The sequence below is a fragment of the Trachypithecus francoisi genome, unplaced genomic scaffold (assembly GCF_009764315.1).
Source record: "Trachypithecus francoisi isolate TF-2019V2 unplaced genomic scaffold, Tfra_2.0 Lachesis_group16, whole genome shotgun sequence".
Lineage (NCBI taxonomy): Eukaryota > Metazoa > Chordata > Mammalia > Primates > Cercopithecidae > Trachypithecus > Trachypithecus francoisi.
This window is the reverse complement of record NW_022681461.1, coordinates 94988190-95000394: the sequence shown is the minus strand read 5'-3', so window position 1 is coordinate 95000394 and position 12205 is coordinate 94988190. Positions and strand designations below refer to the sequence as shown.

General features: G+C 56.9%; 1 protein-coding gene across 11 annotated transcripts in view; it reads right to left on the bottom strand.

Annotated features, from left to right (window-relative positions):
* Nucleotides 1–12205, bottom strand: part of PNPLA7 (patatin like phospholipase domain containing 7) — an 80384-nt gene that overhangs the window by 28987 nt on the left and 39192 nt on the right. For all 11 annotated transcript variants that reach the window (XM_033238362.1, XM_033238364.1, XM_033238371.1 and 8 more), the window contains 3 exons: nt 11934–12057; nt 10139–10252; nt 8390–8459 (listed from right to left, as the gene is read on the bottom strand). In XM_033238362.1, coding sequence (XP_033094253.1) covers nt 8390–8459; nt 10139–10252; nt 11934–12057 — 308 coding nt within the window. The remainder of the gene's footprint in view (nt 1–8389; nt 8460–10138; nt 10253–11933; nt 12058–12205) is intronic.

The following is a 12205-nucleotide window of genomic DNA, read 5'->3' as shown; positions in this document are numbered from 1 at the left end:
AGACAGGCAGGACCCTCTCCCTGGCCCCGACGTGGGCTGAGAGGCCCCTCGGCCAGCACAACGGCAAGGACATGGTCCGGGAGTCTGGGAACTTGAGGGTCCCCCGAGGGTCCCAGGCCCTCTTTACTGGAAGCCGTGTGATGAGTGGCATCTCTGCTTCCACGGAAGAGGTTGAGGGGACGGCCTCAACACTCCCAAGGCCACCGCACCACCAGCCACGCTCCTGCCCACGAGGGTCTCCTGTATCTAGGTGCCATGGACACTCCTCCTCTGCAGCCCCCATGGCCCAGCCCTCCCACAGGCTGTCCCCTGGCCTATGCCTCCCGTCCCCAGTGAGGCGGCTTCCAAAATCCACCAGACACGCAGGTCCTGATTGGCCACGGTCAGAGTAAGGGGATGAGGCGTGGTCAGGGAAGAGGCCAGGAGAGCAAACCTGAGGACACAGAACAAGGGAGGGCTTGAGGGACACTCCCTGCAGACGGCGGCTAGCGGACACCTGCAAGCTCCCGGGATGCACACGGCACCGTGGCAGCACTGCGGGTAAGAGCCTGTGAACAGAGAACATGGCTCAGGGAACCAGCGCACAGCCAGCAACCGTGGTGCTCACAGGAAAACAGCTGATGACGCGCTGCTGGGCAGGGAAGCTGCAGAGTGGTTTATAAATACGATTCCATTATTACATAAATACTCCAGGCCTCCCCAAACGAAAGCACCTGTACCTGTACGCAGGCAGAAACAGATAAATGACGCTGCCCATCCAACATCCCGAATGAGTGTCCAAGACTCACACAGCCCCAGATCTTCCCTCGGACTCAGCCCCCACCTCCGACCCCAGGCTCCCAGCCGACCCACCAACGCTCAGTCCCTGCCCTCAGTCCATCTCATCACCGGGAGCACTGGGCCTCCACCACACAGCTTTAGGGTGGCTTCAGCCGCCTTCTTGAGAGGATGCTCTGTGCACAGTGGCCAGAACTGACCTTCAATGCCCAAGTCCGCCAGGAGCCTTTTTTGCTTAAAGCCCCCGGTGCCCCTCCCCACTCGGAACAAGCCGAAGTCTGCAGCCTCTGCCCATCTGCGGTCCCTGAGAGCTGCTGGTGACCCCCACACCACAGAGCTCTATCCCTGGCCCCAAGGGTCCTGACCTCCTCAGGGAGTGCTGCCCCACCACCTGCGTGCCCCTGCCCCTCCCCACCCTCTTCTGAGCCATCTCTCTTGCCTTCTCGGTCTAATTTCATCCCTGACCTAACTCGACTGCAGCTCTAGGAGAGGGATCTTTCCTGACTGGCCTCCTGAGCATGGTGCCAGCTTCCGATGGGGCCCAGTGCCCCCAGCAGGAAAGCCAGGGATGGAGGGTTGGGTGCTGTGCAACGTCTGCCAAGGGCTCAGTGTCCTGTGCTCATCTCTGCCTGGAGGCTACACAGCCTAGCTGCATCCCCAGCTGTTCACAGACCGCACCCCGCTCTGCCAAGGGCTGTGACGTGCAGCGCTGGAGACGTGCAGAGGCATCTACATGGGACTCTGGTCAGGATAAGCGCTTGGAGCTGAGCAGCCCAAAACGCAGGCCTGGAGGGCAGGGCTGGCCGTGTGTCGCCGTGGGGCTCATGGACCCTGGAGGGGACCCCAGCCCTGGAGTAAATACCCAACCAGCAGCACCAGTAAAGGACTCTGTCCTCGGCCTGACGCGTGCAGCTGTCTGTGCAGGAAAAGAACTAGGCGCTGGCGCCTAGCACCACCTGAGTGGCTGTAAGAGGGAGGCGCCACGTCTTCATCTCCTGCCTGGGGGCTCATAGGTCTTTGTGCAGCCTACACAGCCTTTGTGATAAAACTCCACAATGACAGACAAGAAAATGAAGCAAAATAAACCCTCCACACATGTTCTTCCTGGCAGCCTCTGCTCCTCTGGGGAATCAACCACACCGGCACGGAACCCACTGTGCTGGCCACAGAGCCTCCAGTTCTCACCACCCCCAGCTGGCTCCCTGAGAGGCCATCCCATCCAGCCTCCACCTGCCTGTCAGGGGGGGTCTCAGGAGCCCGGGCACCACCAGGACCCAGCATGCCCCGCAAGGCGTCCCCAGCATCACCTTCACCGCGTGCATTCAGCCCCCCTCCCACAGCTGAGCCTCGGCCACACAGGAGGAGCAGGGGATTCGGGCCAGACGATGCTTCTCCGCCTCTAGGCGCTAAGTGGAAGGCATGTGGCTTCTATAATTAGGAGGAAATAACTCCCAGATAGCAAACAAACAATACACACACACGCCAAAGTGCTGCTGAGCAGAGAAAGACGGAGAACCGCCTCCTCGTCCTGAGATTCGGCCTCAACATTGCTCTCGCAGTCTGATGTGGACTTACTGTTCCTGCAGCTTTTCCTTGGGGATCGCCTTCCTCTCGCCTTTCCATGGACTTAGGTGTCACAGTCCTCATTTCAGGCAGAATGGGAGAGGCTATTGCTGGTTCCATATGGCCTTAGCCTTGGGAAAAGGTACTGGTGAGGTTCTGGCTCTGGGCCAGAAGGGAGGTGGCGCAGACACAGGCCACCTGACTGTCACCAGTCACGATCAGAGAGGGACACAGCTCAAGGCAGCTCCCACAAGACTCCAAAGGATGGAGAGGAAGGCAAGCTGGCCGGGGACCTTGGACTCATGGAAGAACCACTCGACTCAGGCCAAGAAAGAAGCAGAGTCTGCTTCCCAGCCACATGGCTGCCACAGACGGAGGGGTCTGTCATTCCCTCCCCATGGGAGCTGCCTCCAGTGACACTGACTAGCACCAAGCAAGCACCAGCACACGCCCCTCCCAACTAGCACCCCTGTACCAGCAAGCATCTCCCAACTGTCCACCGCCCATACAGGAGACATCCTCACCAACTGTCCACCCCTGACCAGCAGACATCCCCCCCAACTGTCTACCCACTGACCAGCAAATATCCCCACAAACTGTCTACCCCCTGACCAGCAAACATCCCTCGCAACTGTCCACCCCCTGACCCGTGAACATCCTTCCCAACTGTCCACCCCCTGACCAGCAGACGTCCCTCCCAACTGTCCAACCCCTGACCAGCAGACATTGCCCCCAACTGTCTAGCAAACATCCCTCCCAACTGTCCACCTTCTGACCAGCAGACATCCCTCCCAAATGTCCATCCTCTGACCAGCGAACATCCCCACACACTGTCCACCCCCGGCCAGCAAACATGCCTCCCGACCGTCCACCCCCTGACCAGCAGACATCCCTCCCGACTGTCCACCCCCTGACCAGCAGACATCCCTCCCGACTGTCCACCCCCTGACCAGCAGACATCCTCCCGACTGTTCACCCCCTGACCAGCAGACATCCCTCCCGACTGTCCACCCCCTGACCAGCAGACATCCCTCCCGACTGTCCACCCCCTGACCAGCAGACATCCCTCCCGACTGTCCACCCCCTGACCAGCAGACATCCCTCCCGACTGTCCACCTCCTGACCAGCAGACAACCCTCCTGACTGTCCACCCCGACCAGCAAACATGCCTCCCAACTGTCCACCTCCTGCAGAGAAAGCAGAAGAGGCCCCACCCCCTGCCAACTAGAGGCAGGAGACCAAGAAAGCCTCCGAATCTGCTCATGAAGACCCAGCCTGTGCCAGAGTCAGGTGTGCGGCTCTGAGAGCTGAAGACGGCACAGAATGCAACCTTCACGCTGGGCCTGGGCAGCACCCAGTAGGCACACCAGGGTCAGTTCACATTCAAACCACACTCCACAAATGTCGGCCAAGACATGCCCTGTGAATACAAGCATACCGACAGCGAAATTGAAGACTTAAATGGGAACCAGAGTCTCATAGTCTAATATGCAAAACATCAGGACTCAAAATCCACAGTGACCAGGATGGGTCCACAGTGACCAGGGTGACCAGGACGGGTCCACAGTGACCAGGGTGACCAGGATGGGTCCACAGTGACCAGGCCACATCCACGGTGACCAGGACGGGTCCACAGTGACCAGGCCACATCCACAGTGACCAGGACGGGTCCACAGTGACCAGGGTGACCGGGACGGGTCCACAGTGACCAGGCCACATCCACGGTGACCAGGCCACATCCACGGTGACCAGGACGGGTCCACAGTGACCAGGGTGACCGGGACGGGTCCACAGTGACCAGGCCACATCCACAGTGACCAGGACGGGTCCACAGTGACCAGGGTGCCCGGGACGGGTCCACAGTGACCAGGCCACATCCACGGTGACCGGGACGGGTCCACAGTGACCAGGCCACATCCATGGTGACCAGGACGGGTCCACAGTGACCAGAGTGCCCAGGACGGGTCCATAGTGACCAGGCCACATCCACGGTGACCGGGACGCCAAGAGCAAGGAGACTCTGAACCAGAGCAGCAGAAACAGTCCACAGATAAAAACGACCGCATGTCACGGACGGAATTATTTCTCCAGGACAATAAAGCCGTTATTACCAGCTAGAACCAGCAATCCTGAACACTCCCGAAACAAAGACAAAGAGAGAACGTCCTAGCAAAGAAACAGGAGGCCTACAGAAGAACCAAAACACAATGACAGAAAAATTTTTTAAAATTCTGATAGGCCTCAAAGCAGAATTGAGATGACAAAAAGCCAAAGATCCTGAAGACAGATCAAAAGAAACAATTCCATCTTAACATCAGAGAGAGAGAGAAAGATTTAAAACATGAACAGTGCCCCGGAGACCTTGAGGGCAATAACGCGAGGTCTAACACTTGCGTCACTTTATTTCCAGAAGAGGTGGAGGCGTCCACAGGTGAAAGAATCGTTTGAAGACATACAGACTGAACCCTTCCAAAATGTGTTAAAAGCTATAAACCTATGGGTCCAAGACGAAGAAACCCCAAACAGGATACATCCAAAGTATTCATGCTCAGACACTTCCAAATCACATTTCTAAAAACTAAAGACAGAGAAAAACATCTTTGTGTGTGTGTGTGTGTTTTGAGGCAGGGTCTTGCTCTGTTGCCCAGGCTGGACTGTGGCGGCGTGATCGTAGCTCACTGCAACCTGGAACTCTGAGGCCCAAATGATCCTCCCACCTCAACCCCCTGAGTAGCTGGGACGACAGGTGTGTGCTAACATGCCTGGATCATTTTTCAAATTTTATTCATAGAGACAGGGTCTCACTATGTTGCTCAAGTTGGTCTTGAACTCCTGGGCTCAAATAATCCTCCTGTCTCAGCCTCCCAAAGTGCTGGGATGAGGTGTGAGCCACTGTGCCTGGTCAAAAAAGTTTTGAACACAGCTAGAGAAAAATGATGCATTACCTACTGGAGAACAGCTGAATACCTAGATCTTTCATTAGAAGCAACAGAGGCCGGCCAGGTGCAGTGGCTCACGCCTTTAATCCCAGCACTTTGGGAGGCTGAGGTAGGCAGATCACGAGGTCAGGAGATCGGGACCATCCTGGCTAACACGGTGAAACCCCGTCTCTACTAAAAATACAAAAAAAATTAGCCAGGCATGGTGGCGGGCACCTGTAGTCCCAGCTACTCGGGAGGCTGAGGCAGGAGAATGGCGTGACCCCCAGGAGGCAGAGCTTGCAGTGAACCCAGATTGCACCACTGCACTCCAGCCTGGGCAACAGAGCGAGACTCTGCCTCAAAAAAAAAAAAAGGCCGGGCGCAGTGGCTCAAGCCTGTAATCCCAGCACTTTGGGAGGCCGAGATGGGGGATCACGAGGTCAGGAGATCAAGACCATCCTGGCTAACCCAGTGAAACCCCGTCTCTACTAAAAAATACAAAAAACTAGCTGGGCGAGGTGGTGGGCGCCTGTAGTCCCAGCTACTCGGGAGGCTGAGGCAGGAGAATGGTGTAAACCCGGGAGGCGGAGCTTGCATTGAGCTGAGATCCGGCCAGTGCACTCCAGCCTGGGCGACAGAGCGAGATTCCACCTCAAAAAAAAAAAAAAAGCAACAGCGATCATGAGGAAGTGGCACAAAATTTTAAAAGCACTGAAATACTTTGTATTTCTGCCAAACCAGAATTAATACATCCAGCAAAAGCACCCTTCAGGATGAGGGCAATGCAGAGACATTCTCAGATTCTCTGATGAGGGAAAGCAAGCGGATCTGTGGCCATCAGACCTTCTCTGAAAGAACTGCTAACACGATTCTGCAACAGCAAGGAGAGGAGCCCAGAAGGAAACTCGAGACGCTGCAAATAAAAGAAGAGGAGGAGGACAGTGACTCTGGGTGAGCATCACGGACTATTCTCCTCCCTAAGTTTTAAAGAAGAGGAGGAGGAGGAGGACGGTGACTCTGGGTGAGCATCACAGACTATTCTCCTCCCTAAGTTTTAAAGAAGAGGAGGAGGAGGACGGTGACTCTGGGTGAGCATCACGGACTGTTCTCCTCCCAAGTTTTAAAGAAGAGGAGGAGGACGGTGACTCTGGGTGAGCATCACGGACTGTTCTCCTCCCAAGTTTTAAAGAAGAAGAGGAGGAGGACGGTGACTCTGGGTGAGCATCATGGACTATTCTCCCAAGTTTTAAAAATTACGTTTGATGGCTGAAAGTGAAAGTTGTAGCCCTGTGTTTTTGGGGGGTGGGGTTCAGTGCACACGGAGGTAATAGTTAAGACAACCACCTCATAAACGGGGAAGGATGAAGTGACTGAGCAACGGTGAGTTCTCCATGTCCTACTGAAAGTGATGGGATGCAGCTGTCAGGAGACAAGGATAAGCTAGGTGTGGACACTGCAATTGGTAGAGTGACCACTGAAAATACCATTTGAAGAGACTTCATGGAAACCACAGTTGATAATTAGAATGGAACACTCAAAAAACCTCAAGTGATCTAAAAGAAGACAGAAAAGCTGGGCGCAGAGGCTCACAGCTGTGGTCTCAGTGACTCAGGAGGCTGAGGGGGGAGGATCACTTGGGCCCAGGAGTTAGAGGCTGCAGGGAGCTATGACTGTACTTGTGACTAGCCACTGCACTCCAACCTAGACAAAACAGTGAGACCCCATCTCTAAAATAAAAAGAAAAGAGAAAATACAGTAGTGCTTAACAACAGTGGGGGATGTGAGAACAGAAAAAACAATAAAATGGAAGACGTAAATCCCAACAAAATAATCACACTACGTATCTATGGTATAAACACACAAAAGATAAAGATTGTCAGAAGGGATGAAAAATACATGATCCAACCAGATACCTTCTACAAGAAACTCACTTAAAATTCATGGTGTAGGTGAGCAGAGAGTGAAGAGTCACATTACGTGTTAGACAGTGTCCCCCAAAATTCATGTCCACCCAGAATCGCAAGATGTGACCTTATTTGGAAACAGTTTTGCAGAGGGACTCAGAGGAAGATGGGACCACCCTAGAGTGGGGCTCACACTTCGCTGCCTCTGTGTAGCCCTCTGTGCCTCCATTTGCTTCTTGGACAGATGTTCAACACTGTGCACACGTCACTGTGTAAACACAGGCGCAGGCTCCTGCTCCCAGTCAGCTCACACACCGGGACCAGAGGCAGGTGACAGGTCATGCAGTGTATCGGGGTGACAAGCGCAGAGGAGGAAAAGGAAGTGGAAAGGGAGCTGCGAGTGCTGGGTGGATGGGGAGGCCGGGGAGGCTGCGATGAGATGGAGATGCAGGACACGCGGCAGCAGCCAGGCTCTCCTAAGGGCTCCAGGCAGAAAGCAGCAGGCACAGAGGTGGGAGGCAGGAGACAGGAGCTCCCAGAATGGCAAGGGGGTCTGGGGTCAAATGCTGTCTGCCAGAGATAAATGGTCAGAGTCCTCAAGTATGTGGGACCCAGTGAGAGAGGACAGCCTGAGAGCTAACAGTGGCTCCGGAAAAAGCACACCTCAGAACTAGGAAGGGATGAATACGCTGGAGCAGAAAAAACTAAATTCCCAACACTCTAGAACGGTCTCTCGCTTTCCACACTTAGCACAGGAGAGAGCACTCTCCACTCCACGGGGCACTGACTGAGCACTGTTCCACCAATATCGTTTCCAGAGGTTTCACCCTGTTTCCTTTTTCCAATCAGCTGACGAAAATAGGAGGGAGATATATCACATTTCATCTTTCACTTATAGCAGAGCTTTCCTCCAGTGCTGCCCACATGGAGACACAGTTTGACAAAATTACTGGGCTCAGGTGGGTGGGGCTCTGAGGTGGGTGGGGGCATGGGTGGGTGGGGCTCTGATGTGGGTGGGGCCTGTGTGGGCAGGGCTCCAGGGGGTGGGTGGGACCATGGGTGAGTGAGACTCCAGCACAGGGCAGGGCCATGGGCTGAGTGGGCGGGGCTCCAGGATGGGGTGGGGCCATGGGCTGGGTGGGCGGGGCTCCAGAACAGGACAGGGCAGGGCTGTGGGCTGGGTGGGGGCTCCCAGGAGGCTCTGGGTTGGGGGAGGTGACCCACCTGTCACAGGTCCCTGCTGGAGGCTGCCCAGGATCTTCTCACCCAAGAGATGAATCAGCCGAGTCACCACCTGCAGGCAGACACACATTTTAAACCAAGAAACTCTGGGAACCAAAGACAGTGATGCTCAGCAACAGCGAGACTCAGCAAATGGCACTGGATCTGCTTTTCAAAACCTCCATGAACTGAGTTGCACAGGCCATGGCTGTCCAGGCCTAGGAGCCTTCACGATGCCCAGGAAAGCCATGTGGCGCCTTCCCGGTTGCCAGGCCGGCAGGCACAAGGGGTATGTCCCGTGACCATGAGCCCAGGCCAGCCTCACTCTCACTTCAGGGCAGGCAGACAACTCCAGGGGAAGCCACCCATGACCCTGAAGGCAGGACAAGGGCAGGCTGGCAGGCTTCTCTGGAACTGAGGGCTCATTGTGGCCATTGCTCCTGGGTGCCAACCCCGCTTCAGGGCACGGAGTCCCGACTGGACCAAACGGTCCCCACCCCAGGGGTCGCTGGCTTGCAGGGACCCTGCCCAGGGGCTGACTACAGCAAAGCTGGCCCCACAACAGTGGACTCACTGGCTCCACCCATACTGTCCCCCAGAAGCTGCTGGTTGGATGGAGCCCTGCAGCGGCCTCTAAAGGGTGGGCCAGGGCTCCTGCTCCGAGGAGCTCATGAAGACAAGGCCTGCCCTGCAGGCCAGGACAAAGCAGATGGAGGAGTGGCCTGGCTCCCTGCTGCTCCTAGCAACTGTGGCTGCCGCCCCAGAGCCTGCCGGCCCTGTGAGCTGCACTCACACGCTCCACCAGGCTCTCCTGGTCCATAAATGGGCAACTGCAGCAAGTGCCAGGACCCAAGAGCTGCGGGCGGGAGAACCAGGACCCAGAGCTGCAGGTGGGAGAACCAGGGCCCAGGAACTGTGAGTGGGAGAAGCGCTACCTGAGGGACGCGGTGGAGGGAGGGCAGTGATGGCCTCCCAGGGTGAGCCCCAGGGACGGTGAGAGACACTGGCCGTAGAAGGCCCTGCAACATGCTGGGGGCCACACCTGCACCCCCTTTCCATTTGTTCTAGAATGAAAAACTTCTTGGGATCCGTGTGCTGGCTGCTGACGAACAGCCGCAGACCTGCCCTTCAGGCCCCTCAGCTGGTCCTTCCTGGGCGCTCTCCTCACCGCTGACCCTGCACTTGCAAGCAGCTTGCCCTGTCCTCCTCCAGATCTCAGAGCCAGAGTCGCTTCCCTTTCCTCTGCCATACCCACGTCACTCACAAGTAGAGAGCACGAAGAAGGCAGCTGTGCGACTGTCCTGGGAAGCAGCCCGGGCACCTCTCCAGTTTTCCTGCCCACCGTTCCTGGCCCCCACCCAGCTGGGCTCTGATCTTCACCTCCTTCAGACTGCCCCTCCAGGTCGTTTTCCATCCACGTGTACGTGGACCGAATGATCACCACAACTCAGGGCACAGCTTGGGACATGGCCTGTGCCACCCTCACCCGCACCACCGTCACCCACGCCTTTACCAGCTCCACATCCTTACCTGTGCCTTGCCCTCACCTGCTGGGCGCCCTCACTTGTGCCACCTTCACCAGCTCCACCCCCTCACCTGCTCTGCACCCTCACTTGCTCCATGCCCTCACCTGTGCTCTGCCCTCATCCATACCCTCATCCGCTCCGGCCTCAATCGCTCTGCCCTCACCCACTACGCTCTCACCTGTTCCGTGCCCTCATCTGCTCCGCGCCCTACCTGCGCCATCCTCACCTGTGGGTACCTGCGCTTGATGGACGTGAGGGCTCCTGCCGGCAGCTTGGCCAGTTCTGAGTCCCGAACGGCATGCACTGTGGTCGCCCGGGCCTGGTGGGTCAGCGTCTCCACCTGAGGAGAGAAGCCGGCTGCTGGGGCCGCGGGCTTGGGAGGCCCAAGCCAGCTGGGCCTGTCCCTGACGGCCTCTGGTGCCGGCCGGAGCCACACATGGCCCCGGCATGCAGAAAGCAAGGGAGGAGCCCAAGGCTCCCGCACACCCTCCACACCGCAAGGCGGAGGCAGTCAGTGAGTGCTGGCATGTGGCATGTTGTCAGAACCACTGGAACATGCCAGAAGCCAAAGGTGCTCCCCGCAACCCAGGCAAGTCACAGACACAGGCATCAGACACCACAGGCTGGAACAAGGGCAGTCTCAGCTCTCCCGAAGAAATAAATGCCTTTGGAGAACAGCCTTTTATTTATGTATTTATTTTTTTGAGATGGAGTCTTGTTGCTCTGTTACCCAGGCTGGAGTGCCGTGGCGCGATCTTGGCTCACTGCAAGCTCCACCTCCTGGGTTCATGCCATTCTCCTGCCTCAGCCTCCTGTGTAGCTGGGACCACAGGCGCCCGCCACCACGCCTGGCTATTTTTTTTTTGTATTTTTAGTAGAGACAGGGTTTCACCATGTTAGCCAGGATGGTCTCGATCCCCTGACCTCGTGATCTGCCCACCTCGGCCTCCCACAGTGCTGGGATTACAGGTGTGAGCCACTATGCCTGGCCTGGAAAAAAACTCTTTTTAAGATGTGTCCCTCAGAACCTGCGGGAGCCCGGCCATCTGACACTGAGGCCTCCCTGCCGGCATCTGGCCAGGTGTATGAGCCTTCACCCGGTGGATGGATGAAGACCGGCCTGGCCAAGATGGTGAAACCCTGTCTCTACTAAAAATACAAAAAATTAGCTGGGTGTGGTGGCGGGCGCCTGTAATCCCAGCTACTTCGGAGGCTGAGGCAGAGAACTGCTTGAACCCAGGAGGCGGAGGTTGCAGTGCACGAGACCACGCCACTGCACTACAGCCTGGGCGATAGAGTGAGACTCTGTCTCAAAAAAAAAAAAAAAAATTAACACAGGCTAGGAGTGGTGGCTCATGCCTGTAATGCTAATACTTTGGGAGGCTGAAGTGGGTGAATCACTTGAGGTCGGGAGTTCAAGACCAGCCTGATCAACATGGAGAAACCCCGTTTCTACTGAAAACACAAAATTAGCCTGGCGTGGTGGCGGGTGTCTTTAATCCCAGCTACTCATGATGCTGAGGCAGGAGAATCACTTGAACTCAGGAGGCGGAGGTTGCGGTGAGCCGAAATCATGCCATTGTACTCCAGCCTGAGCAACAAGAGTGAAATTCCGTCTCAAACAAACAAAACAAACAAACAAAAAAACTTAACACAAATCGGCAGAAGCCCCAACCGCGGCACCTTCGAGCTGGGCAGCCCCGACTCGCTCAGGATGCAGGGGCCTGCTGTGCTAGATGGCCCCAGGAGGCCCAGACCGGTTGTAGCTGCCACCATACTTCAAGAGACACCCGGAGGCAAGTGGGCCAGTGCGCCCGGATGCCAGGATAGGTACCAGGAGCCCCCAGCAGAGGCAGAGCCTGGGACTCACAGCAAAGCAGCCACAGGGCATGACTCCTGCTGTCCACTCCCAGGGCTTTTGCTCCCCTGAGTAACTGGCCAGGCCACACCCAGGCCAGAACCCAGGACGCCCTGGGAGGGATGGAGAGGTCAGGGGGGCAGGAGCAGGGCCCAGCACCTACCACACCAACAAGGTCTCCTCGGCCGTACTCCCCGGCCAGGCGCTTCTTCCCGTCGTCCTTCCGGATCACGGAGCGCAGTCGGCCGCTGAGCATGATGTACGTGCAGTCAGACTTGTCCCCCTGCCTGTGGGAGACACAGAAGCCCTGCAGCCCTGAACCCCCAGCCCCTGTCTGCGGGAGACACAGAGGCCCTGCAGCCCTGGACCCCCAGCCCCTGCCTGCGGGAGACACAGAGGCCCTGCAGCCCTGGACCCCCAGCCCCTGCCTGCGGG